This window comes from Macaca nemestrina, chromosome 17 (genome assembly GCF_043159975.1).
Source record: "Macaca nemestrina isolate mMacNem1 chromosome 17, mMacNem.hap1, whole genome shotgun sequence".
Taxonomy (NCBI): Eukaryota; Metazoa; Chordata; class Mammalia; order Primates; family Cercopithecidae; genus Macaca; species Macaca nemestrina.
This window is the reverse complement of record NC_092141.1, coordinates 63,022,728-63,045,728: the sequence shown is the minus strand read 5'-3', so window position 1 is coordinate 63,045,728 and position 23,001 is coordinate 63,022,728. Positions and strand designations below refer to the sequence as shown.

Below are 23,001 nucleotides of genomic sequence, written 5' to 3'. Positions count from 1 at the left end.
AAAAAAAAGACTGAGTTTCACTCTTGTTGCCCAGGCTGGAGTGCAATGGCACTATCTCGGCTCACTTGCAACCTCTGCCTCCCAAATGGCTGGGATTATAGGCATGCACCACCACTAATGGCTAATTTTGTATTTTTAGTAGAGATGGTGTTTCTCCATGTTGGTCAGGCTGGTCTTGAACTCCCTACCTCAGGTGATCCACCTGCCTTGGCCTCCCAAAGTGCTGGGATTACAGGCATAAGCCACCACGCCAGGCCACTGATAGCACTTTTACTGACTCCTGCTTTTCCTTACAACTAAACCATTAAGGTGACTCACTATGAAGTGTGGAAGTATTGGTAACTTTTTGCAATATAAAATAGAACAGGCTGGGTGCAGTGGCTCACGCCTGTAGTCCCAACACTTTGGGAGACCAAGGCAGGCGGATCATTTAAGTCAGGAGTTTGAGACCAGCCTGGTGAAACCAGGTGAAACCCCCGTCTCTACTAAAAATACAAAAATCAGATGGGCGTGGCAGCGGACACCTATAGTCCTAGCCACTTGGGAGGCTGAGGCGGGAGAATCGCTTGAACCCGGGAGGCCGAGGTTGCAGTGAGCCGAGATTGTGCCACTGCACTCCAGCCTGGGTGACACGGCGAGACTCCATCTCAAAAAATAAAATACAAAATAAATAAATAAATTAATTAAAATAAAATACAAAAGAAGTGCCATCATATTGTTTGTCCTGTCTCAAAGGAATAAGATGAATACAGAAATATGTGGAGAATTCTTTCTGAGACCATGGTTTAACATTTTTGCCTTTTGACAAGACCTTCAAGTACACAGTGCCTCCACTCACTCCCAGTTCAGCCCTCTCTCACATAATACTTCCTTCCCTTGCCTGCCTGGACCCCTTGGTTATTTAACCAAACTACTGTCTTCCTGGTTCCCTTAGCTTGTGATATAGCTAATCCTTAAGTCCCTAATTCTGGATCATTAGAAAATCTGCCTTTTCTGCTCTACCTAGAGAGCTGAACACAAGGGCAAAGAATAAAAATCATATAACTGGCCGGGCGTGGTGGCTCACACCTGTAATCCTAGCACTTTAGGAGGCTGAGGTGGGTGGGTCACTTGAGGTCAGAGGTTTGAGACCCAGCCTGGCCGACATGGTGAAACCCCGTCTCTAAAAATACAAAAATTAGCCAGGTGTGGTGGCATGCGCCTGTAGTCCCAACTACTCGGGAGGCGGAGGCAGGAGAACTGCTTGAACCCGGGAGGCAGAGGTTGCAGTGAGCCGAGATAGCGCCACTGCACTCCAGCCTGGGTGACAGAGTGAGACTCCATCTCAAAAAAAATAAAAATAAAAAATCATATAATCATATTGTATGGTGCCACTGCAAAATGTGTGACTTCCTCTCTCTGTTAATTCCTGAATGCTACTGATTAGTCCTTTTACTTGCCTGTAATCAGCAACTTCCATTCAGCATGGCTGTCCTTACACACCTTTGGCATTCTCCTTAATGCTCTAATCCATCCCCTACCCTCTTACACTTACTTAATAAATGACCTTTTTCAGTGAAAAAATTAAAGTCATTAGGTGAGAGGTACTTAACATCCTACCTTTTTCCAGTAAACCTACTTCCATCTATAATCTTACTTTCCTCTTTCCTTTTAATTACAGTTATCCCTCAGTATATCTACGGGATTGGTTCCAAGACTCCCATATATACCAAAATTCAAGCAAACTCAAGTCCTGCAGTAGGTTTTACAGAAACAGCATATATGAAACACTGGTACTCCATATACACAAGTTTTATATACTGCAAACATTGTTTTTTATTCGTCTTTGGTTGGATAAAAATCTGTGTATAAGTGGACATGCCACAGTTGAAACCCGTGTTGTTCAAGGTTCAACGATACATAAAAAGTATGTCAATCTCTTTTCTTGACCAAGGGTAATCAATCCCTCCACCTGTGGCCTCGATCCCATCTATTCTAGAACCTTGCTCCTTTAAATTATTTTGGTTCTTTGCCAAATCTTTTTTATTTTTTATTTTATTTTTTTGAGACGGAATCTCGCTCTGTCACCAGGGTGGAGTGCGGTGGCGCGATCTCAGCTCACTGCAACCTCCGCCTCCCAGGTTCAAACAGTTCTCCTGCCTCAACCTCCTGAGTAGCTGGGACTACAGGTATGTGCCTCCATATCCAGTTAGTTTTTCTATTTTCAGTAGAGATGGGGTTTCACCATGTTGGCCAGGATGGTCTTGATCTCTTGACCTCGTGATCCGCCCACCTTGGCCTCCCAAAGTGCTGGGATTACGGGTGTGAGCCACCACACCCGGCTTTTTTTTTTTTCCGAGACGGAGTCTTGCTCTGTTTCCAGGCTGGAGTGCAGTGGTGCGATCTCAACTCACTGCAACCTCTGTCCCCCAGGTTCAAGTGATTCCCCTGCCTCAACCTCCCAAGTAGCTGGGATTACAGTCACGTGCCACCACACCCAGCTAATTTTTTGTATTTTAGTAGAGGCAGGGCTTTACCATGTTGAGCAAGATGATCTCGATCTCCTGACCTCATGATCCGCCCACCTCGGCCTCCCAAAGTGCTGGGATTACAGGCGTGAGCCACTGTGCCCAGCCCCCAAATCTTTAACTGCTCCCTTTGTACAGATATTCTCTCTCCTTAGCATTTTTTTTTTTTTTTTTTTGAGACAGGGTCTTGCTCTGTCACCCAGGCTGGAGTGCAGTGGTGCAATCTCTGCATCCCAGGTTCAAGCAATTCTCATGCCTTGGCCTCCTGGGCCTGGGATGGGATTAGAGGCGTGCACCACCAAGCTCAGCTAATTTTAGTAGTTTTAGTAGAGACAGAGTTTTGCTATGTTGGCCAGGCTGGTCTCCAACTCCTAGCATCAAGTGACCTGCCCAGCTCAAAGCCTCCCATAGTGTTAGGATTTCACATGTGAGCCACCACGTTGGCCTCCCCTTAGCATTTAAATATATTCAAATATCTGCCATCCTTAAAATTAAAAATTAAAGACACCCCCTACCACTACCTTCTCATTAATTGTGCTACTCATCCCCTTACTCCACACTAATATCACTACTGACCTTTTAATTTTCAGATTCTCTTATAATTTGCCTGCATCATCTGACATCAATGATCACTCCCTTCTTAAACTTGCCTATCCTGCATTCATATTTTCCTTATTTTCTTCCTATCTCTCTGACAATTTCTCTTGGGTGACATTTCTGACATATTTCCTATGCTTGGTAACTACCAAATCTGTACTGGTAGTTTGGAATTCCCAAATGACCATATGCTATTAAATATCACTACCCTGGATATATAAAAGACACATCCAAAAGAGATTTGCCTGTTACCCCATCCATCCTACTCCTCCGTCTTCCTTGTATTGGCTAGTAGTGCCACCCATCTAGATAGTTTTTCAAGTCAGAAACCTGTGAGTGATCTTACTTTCTCTAATTCACTATCTACCATTCACTCATTCAACCAAAGTCTACAGATCTACTGAGTCCATCCCTACTAGTAGTGTCTGGGTTATTTCAAGCACTGACCACTTCTTACAAAGTTCTTAGAGGGTCTCTCTGCCTCCAGTTTATGAGCATAAAGTGATAATTTGGCGACCTTTCCAAAACAGAAGACTGACTGCGTCTCTCTTCTATATAAAATGATTTGGTCTCATTTATACTTTGTAATTAAAATATAATGAACATCAAGGAATCCAACTCTGGTCTTCTCTCTCTCTCTTGCCAACTGTTCTCTCTTTTCCTTGCCCAGCTGACAACCCTTCACCGTTTTCTCCAGGCCGTCTAACCCAGAGGTCTGAGTAGACACAGCTAAGTGGGTAAGGGAAGAGGCTGGATGGATCAGGCTAGACCATGGGATTCCTGTATCCTACTTAGCAACCTGAGGAGGAAATTCAATTTAGTCTGGGACCTCATCAGCTTTCTGACTCTGGAAAGTCAGGAAGAAAAAGGGGCCTTACCCACCAGAAAGGACACCAAACGGAGCTGCAATTATTCCCTGCTTTGAGACATCTCCTCATGGAGGAGTAAAGGGAACAGCAGAAAGTATATTATACTATAGGCCAGAAGTTCTTAATGCATTATTTATTATAGATGGAGAGCACCAATCTCCAACTTTACTAGGAATTATGAGTCAGAGAAAGCAACATAAAGAAATACTCTTGGCCGGGCGCGGTGGCTCACACCTGTAATCCCAGCACTTTGGAAGGCCGAGATGGGCGGATCACGAGGTCAGGAGATCGAGACCATCCTGGCTAACACAGTGAAACCCCATCTCTACTAAAAATACAAAAAATAAGCCAGGCATGGTAGCGGGCACCTGTAGTCCCAGCTACTCACGGAGGCTGAGGCAGGAGAATGGTGGGAACCTGGGAGGCAGAGCTTGCAGTGAGCCGAGATCGCTCCACTGCACTCCAGTCTGGGTGACAGAGCCAGACTCCTTCTCAAAAAAAAAAAAAGAAATACTCTTTTGGCCGGATACAGTGGCTCACGCCTGTAATACCAGCACTTTGGGAGGCTAAGGCAGGCAGATCACTTGAGGTCAGGAGTTCAAGACCAGCCTGGCCAATATGGTGAAACCCCATCTCTACTAAAAAAAGAAAAATTAGCTGGGCATGGTGGCGGACACCTGTAATCCCAGCTACTCAGGAGGCTGAGGCAGGAGCATCGCCTGAACCCAGGAGTTGGAGGTTGCAGTGAGATCCTGCCATTGAACTCTAGCCTGGGCGACAGAGTGATTAGACTCAGTCTAAGATTATTTCTTTTTTTGAGATGGAGTCTCGCTCTGTCGCCCAGGCAGAATGATCTCGCCTCACTGCAACCTCCACCTCCTGGGTTCAAGTTATGCTGATCCTTGTCAAATACAGATAAAGTTTAAGTTCCTCAGTGGGGCATACAAGATCCATAAATGGGCTCCATGTAACTATCCAGCTTCATCTCTTGGCCATTACGTGCTTCCCTCTTCTTACTCTAGAAATACTGACCTGTTTACAGGTTTCCAGACATAACGTGTTATTTTCATGTTTATGTGCTTTTGTGGCATGCAGCTTCTTCTGCCTAGAAATTTGATCACCCACTATCAGTTTTTCAGATAAATTCTTATTCATTCCTCAAGGATACATCTTTCCAGATACTCTCAAATTCAAAGGGAAAAAAAATTGAGCTTAATAAAAGTTTACTGAACTGAGTAATTTATTTCTCCTGCAAAAGTTTTGAGTTCCAGTGTTCAATCATCGCATGTGAGCCTTTTAGAGCTAAAATCTGGAAAGTCCCAGGAAACCATCCACAATTGGTTATTTTACACCATAAAGAGAGGAAATGTGTCATAATCTTTCCTTTTTCCTATATAATGTCTGCCAGATAAAACTGAACCGAAATGTTTAAAACAATGAGTCAATCAGACAAAAATAGAGATAACCAACCTAATTACCTAAAGAACTAAACACTTGCCCGATTTAAATGGTACCAGATTTGTTCTTTATTCCTCAGCAAGTAGGCTGTTAAAAAAACTAGTGTGCCAGGGCCAGACGCAGTGGCTCACACCTGTAATCCCAGCACTTTGGGAGGCCGAGGCGGGCGGATCACAAGGTCAGGAGATCGAGACCATCCTGGCTAACATGGTGAAACCCCATCTCTACTAAAAATACAAAAAATCAGCTGGGCGTGGCAACGGGCGCCTGTAATACCAGCTACTCGGGAGGCTGAGGCAGAAGAATGGCGTGAACCCAGGAGGCAGAGGGTGAGCTGAGACCATGCCACTGCACTCCAGCCTGGGCGATAGAGCAAGACTCTGTCTCAAAAACAAACAAACAAAAAAACTAGTGTGCCAGGCGCGGTGGCTCACATCTGTAATCCCAGCACTTTGGGAGGCCAAGGCGGGTGGATCACGAGGTCAGGAGTTCGAGACCAGCCTGGCCAATATAGTGAAACCCCATCTCTACTAAAAATACAAAAATTAGCCGAGCATGGTGCTGGGTGCCTGTAATCCCAGCTACTCGGGAGGCTGAGGCAGGAGAATCACTTGAACTTGGGAAGTGGAGGTTGCAGTGAGCTGAGATCACGCCACTACACTCCAGCCTGGACAACAAGAGTGAAACTCCGTCTCAAAAAAAAAAAAAAAACCCTACTATGCATAATACTTCTGATATTACCAATGCAGTATAGGCAAATAAACAGAAAAGAAGAAAGCAGATAATAAAAAACTTCTGATGAATTAACACCTGTTCATCACCAGATTCCTGCTTGTTTACACTATTAAAACCTATGAGTAAGTACTGGGCAGAAAAGGCCAATCACCAACTGCACATCAATGTCTACTCAGAAAGCTGGTAACTGAGAAAGGCTCAAGAACAACTGAAGGAGCAGGCATGTTTCTCCCACACTGAACATAGGGAATATCACTAAAAACTCAATGTGTGCACGAATACTGCACTATTAGGTCTAATTATAACACCAATTAACCATTTGAAACTAAAAAGGTCAGAGGAGAGGAGAAAAGAAATTAATCTTATTTGGTTACTATGTTACCTGTTATTCAGCAAAATGTTAGAACACTTAATATCCCGATGCAGGAAATTCTTTTTGTGACAGTAATCCAATCCTTCCATTAGCTGTTTCATGAACGACTTGATATGGTCTTCAGAAAAGTGCACCAAACCAGATTCTAGCAGTCCCATTAAGTCATGGTCCATATACTCAAATACAAGGTAAAAGGCACCTACATAAGACGAAAAAAATTAAAAACAAGAAAAAAAAAGAATGCTGAAGTAACAATGCCTCAATCCTAATATAATTTTGGAGTTGGCCGGGCGCGGTGGCTCAAGCCTGTAATCCCAGCACTTTGGGAGGCCGAGATGGGCGGATCACGAGGTCAGGAGATCGAGACCATCCTGGCTAACACGGTGAAACCCCGTCTCTATTAAGAAATACAAAAAATAGCCGGGTGAGGTGGCAGCGCCTGTAGTCCCAGCTACTCGGGAGGCTGAGGCCGGAGAATGGCGTGAACCCGGGAGGCGGAGCTTGCAGTGAGCTGAGATCCGGCCACTGCACTCCAGCCTGGGCTACAGAGCGAGACTCCGTCTCAAAAAAAAAAAAAAAAAAAAAATTTTGGAGTTGACCATAGACTGTCTAGAAAAAACCCTTGAATTTTATAGATGAAGAAACTGAAACTAAGAGTAGTTGAATAATTAGCCCTTCCTAATAATAAATAACGGAGCTAACATTTGAATTAATCTTCTGTGGCTGGGCGCGGTGGAAGATGCCTGTAATCTCAGCACTTTGGGAGGCCGAGGAGGGCGGGTCACTTGAGGTCATGAGTTCAACACCAGCCTGCCCAACATGGTGAAACCCCATTTCGACTAAAAAAAAAATACAAAAATTAGTTGGGCATGGGTGGCACGTGCCTATAATCCCAGCTACTTGGGAGGCTGAGGTGGGAGAATCACTTGAACCCAGGAGCTGGAGGTTGCAGTGAGCTAAGATGGTGCCACTGCATTCCAGCCTGGGTAACAAAGCAAGACTCCTTCTCAAAAAAAAAAAAAAAAAAAAAAAAAAAAAAGGCCGGGCGTGGTGGCTCACACCTGTAATCCCAGCACTTTGGGAGGCCGAGATGGGCGGATCACGAGGTCAGGAGATCAAGACCATCCTGGCTAACACAGTGAAACCCCATCTCTACTAAAAATACAAAAAATAAGCCAGACGTGGTGGCGGGCACCCAGCTACTTGCGGAGGCTGAGGCAGGAGAATGGTGGGAACCTGGGAGGCGGAGCTTGCAGTGAGCCGAGATCGCGCCACTGCACTCCAGCCTGGGCGACAGAGCCAGACTCCTTCTCAAAAAAAAAAAAAAAAAAAGGAATTAATCTTCTGATTCCTAGTCTAGTACTGTATGGCCTACTCACCTCTTCGTGGGGGCAACTGTCCTGATCGGGTTGCATTACTAGGCTGTTTTTTTAAGACAGACTCTCACTCTGCCACCCATGCTGGAGTGCGGTGGCACTATCTCAGCTCACTGCAACCTCTGTCTCCTGGGTTCAAGCCATTCTCCTGCCTCAGCTTCCCGTGTAGCTGGGATTACAAGCATGCGCCACCAAGTCCCGGTTAATTTTTATATTTTGAGTAGAGACAAGATTTCACCATGTTGGTCAGGCTGGTCTCAAACTCCCGACCTCAGGTGATCCGCCCACCTGGGCTTCCCAAAGTGTTTGGATTACAGGTGTCAGCTACCACACTCAGCCTTTTTCTATCTTTTTTTGAGACAGAGTCTCATTCTGTTGCCCAGGATGGAGCGCAGTGGCATGATCATGGCTCACTACAGCCTCAAACTCCTGGGCTCAAGCAAATCTTCCACCTCAGCCTCTCATGTAGCTGGGAATACAGGCACACGCCGCCACACCCAGTTAATGTTTTTCACTTTTTGTAGAGACAGGGTCTTGCTATGGTACCCAGGTTGGTCTCTAACTCTTCGGCCTAGGCAATCTTTCCATCCCAACATCCCAAAGTGCTGAGGTTAGAGGCATAAACCACTGTGCTCAGCCTGTCTTATTAGACTTTAATGACCTAAGTCAGTTAGCAAATTACAGACCTTAGACCAGAACCAGCCTGCTGCTTGTTGCTGTAAATGAAGTTGCATTTGTAACACAACCATACCCATTAGTTACATATTATTGATGACTATTTTGTAAAGGTTTTTATACAAGTTAACAGGACTCAATATGCCAGGGACAGCATAATAAATGTGTTATAAATTATTAGTGAAATTCATAGTACTGGCCTGGCGTGGTGGCTCACGCCTATAATTCCAGCACTTTGGGAGGCCAAGGCTGGAGGACTGCCTGAGGTCAGGAGTTCGAGACCAACCTGGCCAACATGGTGAAACCCCATCTCTACTAAAAAAAAATACAAAAATTAGCCAGGCATGATGGCAGGCGCCTATAATTCCAGCTACACAGGAGGCTAAGGCAGGAGAATCGCTTGAACCCAGGAGGCAGAGGTTGCAGTGAGCCAAGACTGCACCATTGCACTTCAGCCCAGGCAACAAGAGCAAAACTCCATCTCAAGAAAAAAAAAAAAAAAAGAGGCTGGGTTCATGCCTGTAATCCCGGCACTTTCGGAGGCCAAGGTGGGCAGATCACTTGAGGTCAGGAGTTCGAGACAAGCTTGGCCAACATGGTGAAACCCTAACTGCTAAAAATACAAAAATTACCTGGGCGTGGTGGCATGCACCTGTAATTCCAACTACTCAGGGAGGCTGAGGCATGAGAATTGCTTGAACCTGGGAGGCAGAGGTTGCAGTGAGCCAAGACAGCGGCACTGCACTCCAGCCTGGGCAAAAAGAGCAAGATTCCGTCTCAAAAAAAAGAAAGGAAAAAAATAAAATCGTAGTATTTAAAAATTGAGAGAAAAATGAATCAACGAATTCAATCCCTTAAATTTGGGGCTGTGTTCAGTGACTTATGCCTGTAATCCCCACATTTTGAGGAGCTGAGGTGAGAGGATTGCCTGAGCTTTGGAAACCAGACTGGGCAAAATAGTGAGACACCATCTCCACAAAAAAATTTATAAATTAGCTAGGTGTGATGGTGCTTGCCTGTATTCCTGGACACTCGGGAGGCCGAAGCAAGAGAATCATATGAGCCCAGGAGTTCGAGGCTACAATAAGCTGTGATTGCACCAATGTACTCTAGCCTGGGTGAGAAAGCAAGATTCCGTCTACAAAAAACGAAAAAAAAAGAAGTATGGCCGGGCGCGGTGGCTCACGCCTGTAATCCCGCACTATGGGAGGCCAAGACGGGAAGATCACAAGGTCAGGAGATCAAGACCATCCTAGCTGACACAGTGAAACCCCGTCTCTACTGAAAATACAAAAAAATGAGCCAGGCGTGGTGGTGGGCGCCTGTAGTCCCAGCTACTCGGGAGGCTGAGGCAGGAGAATGGCGTGAACCTGGGAGGCGGAGCTTGCAGTGAGCAGAGATCATGCCACTGCACTCCAGCCTGGGTGACAGAGCGAGACTCTGTCTCAAAAAAAAAAAAAAAAAAGACAGACCAGGCTGGGCAACACAGCAAAATCCTGTTTCTACCAAAATTTTTAAAAATCAGCCAGGAGTGCTGTCTAGTCCTAGTTACTTGGGAGGGTGAGTCAGGAGGATCACTTGAACCCAGGAGTTCAGTTACCGTGAGCTGTGATCATGTCACTGCACTGCAGCCTGGGTGACAGAGCAAGATTCTGTCTCAAAAAACAAAAAAAGAGAGAAAGAGAGAGGGAGAGAAAGTAAAAGTAGTAACACAGAGAAAACCCAAAATATTAGGAATATAATCCAAAGTGACATTGGCTGGGTGCGGTGTCTGTAATCCCAGCACTTTAGGAGGCTAAGGTGAGCAGACCGCTTGAGCCCAGGAGTTAGAGACCTGCCTGGGCAACATAGAGAGATCCCGTTTCTACTAAAAATATAAAAAATCAGCTGGATGTGGTGGTGCATGCCTGTTGTCTCAGCTAATCAGGAGGCTGAGGCATGGAGAATCACTTGAGCCTAGAGGTTGAGGATGTAATGAGCTATGATCACCACTGTACTCCAGCCTGGGTGACACACTGAGACTCTGTCTCAAAAAATAAAAATTAAATTAAAATAATATATAAAATAATAATATCATACTTAACCTATCCAGATGACAATTTTTTTTCTGGAGACAGGGTCTTGATCTGTTGCCCAGGCTCAAGTACAGCGACACTATCTCGGCTCACTGCAACCTCTACCTCCCGGGTTCAAGCAATTCTCCTGCCTCAACCTTCCCAGTAGCTGGGATTAAAAGTGCCCAGCACCATGCCCAGTGAATTTTTGCATTTTTAGTAGAGAGGGGTTTCACCACGTTGGCCAGGCTTGTCTCAAACTCCTGACTTCAGGTGATCCACCTGCATTGGCCTCCCAAAGTACTGGGATTATAGGCATGAGCAACCACACCTAACCCAGATGACAATTTTTAAAAAAGATATACTTGGCCGGGTACACTGGGCCTGTAATCCCAGCACTTTGGGAGGCCGAGGTGGGCGATCACCTGGGGTCAGGAGTTTGAGACCATCCCAGCCAAATGGCGAAACCTTGTCTCTAATAAAAATACAAAAATTAGCCGGTAGTGGTGGCGTGTGCCTGTAATCCCACCTACTCCAAAGGCTGAGGCAGGAGAATCACTTGAACCCAGGAGGCGGAGGTTGCAGTGAGCCAAGATTTTGTCGCTGTACCGCATCACTGCACTTGAGCCTGGGCGACAGAGTGAGACTCCTTCTCAAAATTTAAAAAAAAAAAGATATACTCAATGTTGGGGATGATACACTGAGATGGACACCCACTGGACATACTATTTTTCTTAAAAGGAATCTGACATTAAATATGAAAATCCATTTGACCAAATAACTCTTATATCAAAAATGCTATACAATGAAAATAAATCATAATGCAAAGATTTATGCAGACAGATACTCAAGGCATTGCTATTATGTTTTTGGGGTTTTTTTTTTTGAGACAGAGTTTTGCTCTTGTCACCCAGGCTGGAGTGCAATGGCGTGATCTCGACTCACTGCAACCTCAGCCTACCGGGTTCAAATGATTCTCCTGCTTCAGCCTCCCAAGCAGCTGAAGATTACAGGTGCTTGCCACCATGCCCAGCTAAATATTGTATTTTTAGTAGAGATGGGGTTTCAACATCTTGGCCAGGCTGGTCTCGAACTCCTGACCTCAGGTGATCAACCCGACTCGGCCTCCCAAAGTGTTGGGATTACAGGGGTGAGTCACTGCACCTGGCCTATTATTTTTTTTTAAATTGAAAATTGGCAACTAATTGCTCAACAGGGACTGGTAAATTTGGGTTCATGTTTATGCATAGCCATTAAAATGTGTTAATGATATGAGAAATTGCTTATGACAACACTAAATAACCTTTATAATAATTGGTTATTATACAACACTAAATAACCTTTGATCTTAGCTTTGTTAAAATAAATACAGTAGATATGGCATAAAGTACTAAAAAGCAGGGCTTTCAAAGTACTAAAAGCAGGGCTGAGTGTGGTGGCTCACCCTTGTAATCCCGGCTCTTTGGCAGGCTGAGGCGGATGATTGCCTGAGGTCGGGAGTTCGAGACCAGCCTGGTCAACATGGTGAAACCTGGTCTCTACTAAAATTATAAAAATTAGCTGGGAGTGGTGGCATGTGCCTGTAATCCCAGCTACCCAGCTACCTGGGAGGCTGAGGCTGAGGGAAGAGAATCGCTTGAACCTGGGAAGTGGAGGTTGCAGTAAGCCAAGACAGAGCCAATGCACTCCAGCCTGGGTGAGAGAGTGAAACTCTGTCTCAAAAAAAAAAAAAAAAAAAAGAACTAAAAGCAAATATACCAAAATGTATTAATACTTCAGTGGTTTCCCATGGATGGTGGTAGCATATAGGGAGAAAATAGGAGATAAACTACTACCATCTTCTTTTTCTTCTATGTTTTCAGTTTTTCCACCAAAGGCATACATGCATCATATCCACTCATTCACTTATTATTTTATAATTTAAAAAAAACACACACACACACACACACGAGGCCAGGCATGGTAGCTCACTCCTGTAATCCCAGCACTTTGGGGGGCCAAGGTGGGCGGATCACCTGAGGTCAGGAGTTTGAGACCAGCTTGACCAACATAGCGAAACCCCCCCTTAACTAAATATACAAAAATAAGCCTGGCATGATGGCGCATGCCTGTAATCCCTGCTACTTGGGGGCTGAGGCACAAGAATCACTTAAACCTGAGAGGCAGAGGTTGCAGTGAGCCAACACCGCACGACTGCAATCCAGCCTGGGCGACACTGTGAGACTCTGTCTGACAATAAATAAATAAATAAGAAAGAAAGAAAGAAAAAAGAAAGGCAAAGATTGAACCAGTCTACCCTGTAAAAATGTGATTCTTTGCTGGTACCTTTATCCTTCTTGAAATCCAGTGCATCTTGTTTATCTGTGACAATTTCCTTCATGTTAACAACACTTCGGTGGATTAACTGACGAAGAATTTTGATTTCACGAATGGCTGTGATTGGGAAGCCCTCTTTCTCATTGTCTAGTCTCACCTTCTTCAGAGCCACTAGTTCTCCTGCCGAAACAAATGTAAACTGTTATTACCAATGAGCATTTTTGGCCACTATTGTGAACCAGCAATATATGCCCTTGCTCTGGAAGACAAACTTAGTGCTTACTTTAATGCTTACACACGAGATACTTATACACCTTTAAAAAGTAAACTCTAGGCTGGGCGCAGTGGCTCACACCTGTAATCCCAGCAGGTGGGCGGATCACCTGAGGTCAGGAATTCGAGACCAGCCTAGCCAACGTGGTGAAATCCCGTCTCTACTAAAATACAAAAATTAGCCGGGCATGGTGGTGGACGCCTGTAATCCCAGGTACTCGGGAGGCTGAGACAGGAGAATCGCTTGAACGCAGGAGGCAGAGGTTGCAGTGAGCAGAGGTTGCAGTGAGCCGAGATCGCATCATTGCACTCTACCCTGGGTGACAGGATGACTCCTTCTCAATAAAAAAACAAAAAAGGAAATTCTATATTCCCTTTCTTGGTTTTAATTTTATCTTAAGATATGGATTTTTTCTTTTTTTGGAGACAGTCTTGCTCTGTCACCCAGGCTGCAGTGCAGTGGCGTGACCTCCGCTCACTGCAACCTCCGCCTCCTAGGTTCAAGTGATTCTCCTGCCTCCGCCTCCTGAGTAGCTGGGACTATAGGCGTGTGGCACCATGCCTGGCTAATTTTTTCTATTTTTAGTAGACACGGGGGTTTCACCACGTTAGCCAGGATGGTCTCAATCTCCTGACCTTGTGATCTGCCCACCTGGCCTCCCAAAGTGCTGAAATTATAGGCATGAGTCACCGCACCCAGCTGGAGAGTTTTAAAAGTTATAATTATAGTATTCTTTTGGAAACCTTTGATCTACTCAATTAACTTTTGGAGACAAAATTAGAACTAAAAATTTGGCCAAGCATGGTGGCTCACGCCTGTAATCCCAGCACTTAGGGAGGCTGAGGTGGGTGGATCATTTCAGGTTAGGAGTTTGAGACCAGCCTGGAGTTCAAGCCTGGCCAACATGGTAAAACTCCATCTCTACTAAAAATACAGAAATTAGCTGGGCTTGGTGGCATGTGCCTATAATGTCAGCTACTCAGGAGGCTGACGCAGGGGTATCACTTGAACCCAGGAGGCAGAGCCTCCAGTGAGCAGAGACTGACCCACTGCACTCTAGCCTGGATGACAGTGCAAGACTCCATATCAAAAAATAAAAATAAAACAAGGCCCAGCGCTCACACCTATAATCCCAGCTCACACCTACAATCCCAGCACTTTGGGAGGCCGAGGCAGACAGACTGCTTGAGGTCAGGAGTTCAAGACCAGCCTGGATGACATAGTGAAACCTTGTCTCTACTAAAAACAACAAAAATTAGTCAGGTGTGGTTGCACATGGTCTGTAATCCCAGTTACTCAGGAGGCTGAGGCAGGAGAATGGCGTGAACCCGGGAGGCGGAGCTTGCAGTGAGATCACACCACTGCACTACAGCCTGGGGGACAGAGCAAGAGTCCACCTCAAAAAAAAAAAAAAAAGAAAAACACGTCAGAATTTACTTTTGCCAAGTCCACTTAAGATATTAGGAATGCTAAATTGTTAACATTCTGACATCTAAAATTTTGTGGCAATATTTACCGGTGTCTTTGTCCTTGGCTTTATATACTTGGCCATAGGTTCCTTCTCCAATAATCCCAATAATGTCAAACTTGTCCACACAGCGTTTCCCCCAGTCGCTTTCTGTTTGTCTTCTTTCTCCATAACGAGGACAACAAATTCTAAAAAGGAAAAACAACAAAACAGTTATTTAAGAAAATGAAGTTGGCCTGGCGCGGAGGCTCACGCCTGTAATCCCAGCACTTTGGGAGACCGAGGCAGGCAGATCACGAGGTGAGGAGATCGAGACCACCCTGGCTAACACGGTGAAACCCCGTCTCTACTGAATATACAAAAAATTAGCCGGGCGTGGTGGCGGGTGCCTGTAGTCCCAGCTACTCAGGAGGCTGAGGCAGGAGAATTGCTTGAACCCAGGAGGCGGAGGTGACAGTGAGCCAAGGTCATGCCACTGCACTCCAGCCTGGGTGACAGAGCGAGACTCCAACTCAAAAAAAAAGAAAATGAAATCTAGTCAAAGAAAAAGGATTCTTTTATGATGATTTCACTAACTCCTGTATCTTTTTTTTTTTTTTTTGAGATGGAGTCTTGCTCTGTCATGAGCTGAATTTAAAAAGCTTTTATTCTTCCTTAGTACTCTACAGGCAGGCGCCACAACGCCCAGCTAATTTTTGTATTTTCAGTAGAGATGGGGTTTCACCATGTTGGCCAAGATGGTCTCGATCTCTTGACCCTATGATCCGCCCGCCTCGGCCTCCCAAAGTGCTGGGATTACAAGCGTGAGCCACCGCACCCAGCCACTCCTGTGGAGTATCTTTTATATATTTTTTACTAAAAAGTCAGAAATTAAACGATATGAAATATATAAAGACGCAGTCGGCCATGGTGGTGGGCACCTGTAGTCCCAGCTACCTGGTAGACAGAGGCAGAAGAAACGCTTGAACCTGGGAGGCGGAGGTTGCAGTGAGTGGAGTTTGCGCCACTGCACTCCTGGGCAACAGAGATTGCGCCACTGCACTCCTGGGCAATAGCCTGAGCAACAGAGTGAGACTCTGTCTCAAAAATAAATAAATAAATAATAAATAAATAAATAATAAATAAAAACCTAACATAAAATACATAAACAAGCCGGGCTCAGTGGCTCCTGCCTGTAATCCCAGTACTTTAGCAGACTGAGGCAGGTGGATCACGAGGTCAGAAGTTCAAGACCAGTCTGACCAAGAAGGTGAAACCCATCTCCACTAAAAATACAAAAATTATCCAGGTGTGGTGGTGTACACCTGTACTCCAGCTACTCTGAGGCAGGAGAATTGCTTGAATCCAGGAGGCAGAGGATACAGTGAGCAAGATCGCACCACTGCACTCCAGCCTGGGTGACAGAGTGAGACTCGGTCTCAAAATAAAAAAAAAAAAAAATACACAGTCTCTCACAGTGTCTAAGGCACAAGGCTATAGCTTTAGGAAGACATAAGCTGAAATAACAGATTGCTTACTTTCTCACCTCTCTCAGGTATGGCTTCAACTATAAAATGGGAAATTAATCGCTACATGCTAAGGCTACTATGAAAATATAAGGCCAGACACGGCGGCTCATGCCTATAATCCCAGCACTTTGGGAGGCCAAGGCGGTGGATCACCTGAGGTCAGGAGTTCGAGACCAGCCTGGCCAACATGGTGAAACCCCCAACTCTACTAAAAATACAAAAATTAGCCTGGTGTGGTGGCGTGTGCCCATAATCCCAGCTATTCGGGAGGCTGAGGCAGGAGAATCGCTTGAACCAGGGAGGTGGAGGTTGTGATGAGCAGAGACAGCACCACTGCATTCCAGCCTGGGCAACAAAGAACGCAACTCCGTCTCAAAAATATATATATATAAAACTATGACAATAATACGCGCTCAATAAATAACTATTTTTATTATTAAGAGAGAAATGCTAACAATCAGAAGATTAGACCCAGATTATACTCTATTTATGGCATGACAATTTATATGCTTTCAGAAAAAAAAACCCACATCTATTAATTTTTCATTAATGTGTACATGATTGACACATCCTGAATTTAAAAAGCTTTTATTTTTCCTCAGTACTCTAAATATTATGAATAAAAAAGACATAATGACATAAATGTTCATAGTATATCTGGATTTGGGAATTTTCTGTTGTTCTAAAAACAGAGTTGGGTATCTGAGGGCACAGATGAATGACCTGGGTCTCCAAGGAAGGCTTTTGTCCACTAAAATAAAATAAAAGGTATACTTTGGGACCAAACTTCTATGATCTTACTGGTATAGGTTATAGAAGAAACATGAGAGATTTAGTTCAAAAGGAAGGGAGAAAACTATCATGAAAGATAGATTCCTCCAAAAACTTACTTTGGTCTCTTTTTATATGGTTGCTGAGGTGGTGTGATTGCCTTTGGTTCTGGAGAGTCTGGGGGAGACAGATCTCCACCAGGGAGCTCTGGAGGGAGAGGGAGGTCTGTGAGTAGGTGACGCGTCCTCTGTTCCTTCTCTTTCTTCACAGGTTTTGAAGGAAGAGTTTCTTTTGGACTAAACAATAAAGGGGAAGAGATGACAAAATTACAATTAAAGATATGCAAATAAAAATTTTCAAAGATCATAATGCCTGGTTACTAAAAGATTACATCTCATTTTTAAGGAAAAAGACCTGTAACATTAAAAAATATAATTTACCACAACTAAAGATACTTTTTTTTTTTTTTTTTTTTGAGACAGAGTATCACTGTCACCCAGGCTGGAATGCAGTGGTGTGATCTTGGCTCACTACAACCTCTGCCTCCCGGGTTCAAGCGATTCTCCTACCTCAGCTTCCCAAGTAGCTGGGATTACAGGCATGTGCCACCACGCCCAACTAATTTTTGTATTTTTAGTAGAGATGGGGTTTCACCATGTTTGCCAGGCTGCTCTTGAACTCCTGGTCCCAATTAATCCACCCACCTCGGCCTCCCAAAATGCTGGGATTACAGGCGTGGGCCACCGTGCCCAGCTGAGATAAATTTTATAAAAAGAAATCTATAGTATATTAAAGAAACGATCATTTTATTTGTGATATTACTTGCAGTTCCCTTCATCAAACTCTTAATATATCGTTCCTAAGATTTTATTCAGATTTTTATCAAGATGAAATAAAATTCACCTTGGCATGGTGGCTCACCCCTGTGATCCCAGCACTTTGGGAGGCTGAGGCACGAGGACTGCTTGAGGCCAGGAGTTTGAGACCACCCTGGAAAACACAGTGAGACCCTATCACTACAAAGAATTAAAAAAAAAAAAAAAAATTAGGCTGGGCACGGTGGCTTGCGCCTGTAATCCCAGCACTTTGGGAGGCTGAGGCAGGCAGATCATGAGGTAAAGAGTTCGAGACCAGACTGGCCAACATAGGGAAACCCCATCTCTACTAAAACTACAAAAAATTAGCCGGGTATGGTAGCAAGTGCCTGTAATCCCAGCTACTCAGGAGGCTGAGGCAGGAGAATTGCTTGAATCTGGGAGGCAGAGGTTCCAGTGAGCCAAGATTGTGCCATTGCACTCCAGCCCAGGCGACAGTGCAAAACTCGTCTCAAAAAAAAAAATTAGAACAGGCACAGTGCTCACGCCTGTAATCCTAGCACTTTGAGAGGCTGAGGCGGGCAGATCACTTGAGGTCAAGAGTTGAAGATCCGCCTGCTCAGCCTGGTGAAACCGTCTCTACTAAAAACACAAAAATTGGCCAGGCACGGTGGCTCACGCCTATAATCCTAGCTAGCACTTTGGGAGGCCGAGGTGGGGAGACTGCCTGAACTCAGGAGTTAGAGACCAGCCTGGGCAACACAGTGAAACCCAGTCTCTAATAAAATACAAAATTTAGCCAGGCGTGGCGGTGTGCACCTGTACTCTCAGCTACTCAGGAGGCTGAGGCAGAACTGCTTGAACCCCAGGGGCAGAGGTTGCAGTGAGCTGAGATCACACCACTGCACTCCAGCCGAAGAGACAGAGTGAGACTCCATCTCAAAAAAAAAAAAAAAAAAAAAAAAATTAACCAGGTGTGGTGTTGTGTGCCTTGTAATCCCAGCTACTCGAGAGGCTGAGGCAGGAGAATTGCTTAAGCCTAGGAGGGGGAAGATGCAGTGAGCCAAGATTGCATGACTACACTCCGGTCTGGGTGACATCAAGACTCTGTCTCAAAAAGAATTAGCTGGGCATGGTGGTATATGTCTGTGGTTCCAGCTACTTGGGGGCAGATGGTGACGGGCAGTCCTGAGGTGGGAGCATCATTTGAGCCCAGGAAGTCAAAGCTACAGTAAGCCATCACCATGCCATTGCACTCCACCCTGGGCAACAAAGGGAGGCTCTGTCTCAAAATATAAAAAATTTAAAAATAGAAATAAAATGCAGGAAGTAATCATCTTAAATTCACAAAGTATCACTGCAACTCATGGAGTTCATTGAATTTACTCTACATTTTAGCAAAGATTTAAATAACAAACAAGAAGAGCTCAACAATTTAATACTATTCTATTGCTAAAGAGGTACAAAAACCTTGGCAAAAAGAAATAGTATTTTAGAATGCTTTGCCTGTAAGAAATATAAATTGTTGAAGATATTTACAAAAAAAATAGAAATATAGCTAAGCTGTAAGTCAAAACTAATGAAAAATATACTGAATCATTCTGTTCACTTCAAAGCAGACAGCAAGCCTCTCTGACCAGCCAAAATAGATATCATCAAACTAAATATCTAAGGAGAAAGGGTCCAAGCAACTATTTCAGAATTATTAAGCCACACGGTGGCAGAAGCCTCTCATAATAATCAGCAAATTATAGTAGTCAGTGGGATTTTGTAAAAAGATAGCTTTCCAGGAATAGATCAGAAGAGTCAGTTTTCAATCCTGTTTTTTTTGAGACAGGGACTCACTTTGTTGCCCAGGCTGGAATGCAATGACACAATCATGGCTCACTGCAGCCTCAATTTCCCATGCTCAAGCAACAGTTCCAGCTTAGCCTCCTAAGAAACTGGGACCACGGCACATACCACCACACCCAGCTGATTTTTAAAATTTTTTGTAGAGACAAGGTCTCGCCATATTGCCCAGGCTAGTCACAAACTCCTGGACCTCCCCAAGTGGTCCTCTTGCCTCGCCTCCTACCACGTATGGCCCAGATACAACTTTTTGCCTATCTCAATTTATTAATAAGTGATAGACAAATTTTGTGCCAAGAGCTGGATGTGGTGGCTCACGCCCATAATCCCAACACTTCGGGCAGCCAAGGCAGGCCGATCAGTTGAGCCCAGGAGTTCAAGACCAATCTGGCCAACATGGTGAAACCTCGTCTCTATTAAAATACAAAAATTGGGCTGGGCTCGGTGGCTCATGCCTATAATTCCAGCACTTTGGGAGGCCGAGGTAGGCGGATCACGAGGTCAGGAGATTGAGACCACGGTGAAAGCCCGTCTCTACTAAAAATACAAAAAAATATTAGCTGGGCACGGTGGCAGGCGCCTGTAGTCCCAGCTACTAGGGAGGCTGAGGCAGGAGAACGGCGTGAACTCGGGAGGCGGAGCTTGTAGTGAGCCGAGATGGTGCCACTACACTCCAGCCTGGGCGACAGAGTGAGACTCCATCTCAAAAACAAACAAACAAACAAACAAATTAGCTGGGCATGGTGGCATGTGCCTGTAGTTCCAGCTATTGTGAGACGTGAGAATCACTTGAACTGGGGAGGTCAAGGTTGCAGTAATCCAAGATCGTGCCATTGCATTCCAGCCTGGGTGACAGGGCAAGACTCTCTCTCAAAAACAAAAAATTGTGCCATGCACATCCTCAGAAAAAATAAGACATCTATAGTATAACAGACTAACTCATGTCTACAAATAAAATCAGGCCACATAGGTCTTCTCTATTCCTTCACAGTATCAGACGGTTGAAAAAGATCTGAGAACCTTAACCACAGGGAATCTTCTCTATTTTTATGACAAGTAGTTATAAAGGAAAACATTGGTGCTTTGCATGAATATTTCCTAGATCACAAAGATCTATCTCTTGCAATGTATCTTTTTAAAGAATACTGTTGCCCCTTGTGTGAAATTTTAAATACTTTCCATAAAAGAATGTCATTTAGTCAAAATACAAGAACATAAATCTCAACGGCTATTGACTCCTGCCAATTTTTATTGTTTTAATCCCTTGTAAATCAGACAGAATACAATACAATATAGGTTAGTTTGTACCACATCAACCAGAACTGGGGTAGTCAATGGAGTGTAAAATGATCATCTGAAACTTTCTGTTAATAAAGTTTCAGACAGATAAACATGCAACATTATTATAATGTGCACTCAGATTTTTCCATCCTAGGAACAAAGCTCATTACCAGAAAACTCTTTGAGTCACAATGTAATATAATTTTTTTTTTTTTTTTTTTTTTTTGAGACGGAGTCTCCCTCTATTGCCCAGGCTGGAGTACAGTGGTGCAATCTCGGCTCACTGCAACCTCTGCCTCCTGGGTCCAAGAGATTCTCCCGCCTCAGCCTCCCAAGTAGCTGGGACTACAGGCGTGTGCCAACACGCCCGACTAGTTTTTTTGTATTTTTAGTAGAGACGGGAGGGGGGGTGTTTCACCATATTGGCCAGGTTGGACTCGAACTCCCGACCTCGTGATCCACCCACCTCAGCCTCTCAAAGTGCTGGGATTACAGACAAGAGCCACCGTGCCCGGCCAATACAGAGTTTTTAAATTATTCTAATTTTTAAGATGTTCAGGGAAAAAAAATTGTAATTTCTCAACCACTGTCAGAATATTCTTTACAAATCTCAATTTCTCATTATTCAAAATAGATTTCTTCTTGGTTTGGCTTCACTAGAAGAACAAGAGAAATCAGGCTGAGCAAGGTGACTCATGCCTGTAATCCCATTACTTTGGGAGCCAAGAAAGGAAGATTCCAAGAGCCTAGGAGTTCAAGACCAGCCTGAGCAGCACAGTGAGACCTTATCTCTAAAAAAAATAAAGTTAGCTGGGCCTGGTGGCATGCACTTCTCGTCCCAGCTACTATGGAGGCTGAGGTGGGAGGATCACTTGAGCCAGGGAGGGAGGTCAAGGTTGCAGTGAGCCATGATCGTACCACTGCACTCCAGTCTAAGTGACAGAGCAAGACTCTGTTTTTCACACACACACACACACACACACAGGCAGGGTGCAGGGGCTCACATCTGTAGTCCCAGCACTCTGGAAGGTCAAGGCAGGCAGATCACCTGAAGTCAGGAGTTCAAGACCAGCCTGGCCAACATGGTGAAACCGCATCTCTACTAAAAATACACAAATTAGCTGGGCATGGTGCACACCTGAAATCCCAGCTACTCGGGAGACTGAGGAAGGAGAATTGCTTCAACCCAGGAGGCAGAGGTTGCAGTGAGCCAAGATCACCCCACTGCACTCCAGCCTGGGCGACAGAGCGAGACTCTGTCTCAAAAAAAAAAAAAAAAAGAAAAAGAAAAAAAGAAAAATTAAGGTATTTTAATTATCTCATCATCATTGCAAATAAATTCAGTCTATGGCTTTTTGTCTGTTTGGAGACAGGATCTTGCTCTGTCACCCAAGCTGGACTGCAGTGGTGCAATCATGGCTCACTGCAGCCTCGAGGCTCAAGTGATGCACCCACCACAACATTTCAAGTAGCTGAGACTACAGGTGCACACAACCAAGCTGGCTAATTTTTTTTTTTTTTTTTTTTAAGAGACAGGGGCCAGGCACAGGGGCTCACGCCTATAGTCCCAGCACTTTGGGAGGCCGAGGCGGGGGGTCATGAGGTCAGAAGATCAAGACCATCCTGGCCAACATGGTGAAACCCTGTCTCTACTAAAATACAAAAAAAAATTAGCCAGGTGTGGTGGCACCCGCCTGTAGTCCCAGCTACTCAGGAGGCTGAGTATTCTCCACTTCCCTGAACCTGGGAAGTGGAGAATACAGTGAGCCGAGATCGAGCCACTGCACTCCAGCCTGGCAACACGGTAAGACTGTCTCCCCGCAAAAAAAAAAAAAAAAAAAAAAAAGATGGGACGCCCAGACTCTGGTCTCAAACTCCTACCTGAAGCAATCCTCCAGCCTTGGCCTCCTAAAGTGCTGGGATCACAGGCATCAGCCACCATGACCAGCCAGTCTGTGTTTCATATTTAGGTTTTGTTTTCTCCAATGTTTACTTTATGAGTTCAAATAAAGTGCTAATACAGGTTAGGTACTCCCTTATCCAAAATGCCTCAAACCAGAGTGTTTCAAATTT

At 44.7% G+C, this 23,001-nt stretch overlaps 1 protein-coding gene across 5 annotated transcripts in view; it reads right to left on the bottom strand.

The window, feature by feature from the left end:
• The window catches only part of LOC105472252 (cyclin dependent kinase 12), a 78,105-nt gene that overhangs the window by 28,974 nt on the left and 26,130 nt on the right, over positions 1 to 23,001 (bottom strand). For all 5 annotated transcript variants that reach the window (XM_011725321.2, XM_011725322.3, XM_011725324.3 and 2 more), the window contains 4 exons: positions 17,101 to 17,277; positions 14,751 to 14,890; positions 12,970 to 13,140; positions 6,549 to 6,738 (listed from right to left, as the gene is read on the bottom strand). In XM_011725321.2, the coding sequence (XP_011723623.1) occupies positions 6,549 to 6,738; positions 12,970 to 13,140; positions 14,751 to 14,890; positions 17,101 to 17,277 (678 nt within the window). The remainder of the gene's footprint in view (positions 1 to 6,548; positions 6,739 to 12,969; positions 13,141 to 14,750; positions 14,891 to 17,100; positions 17,278 to 23,001) is intronic.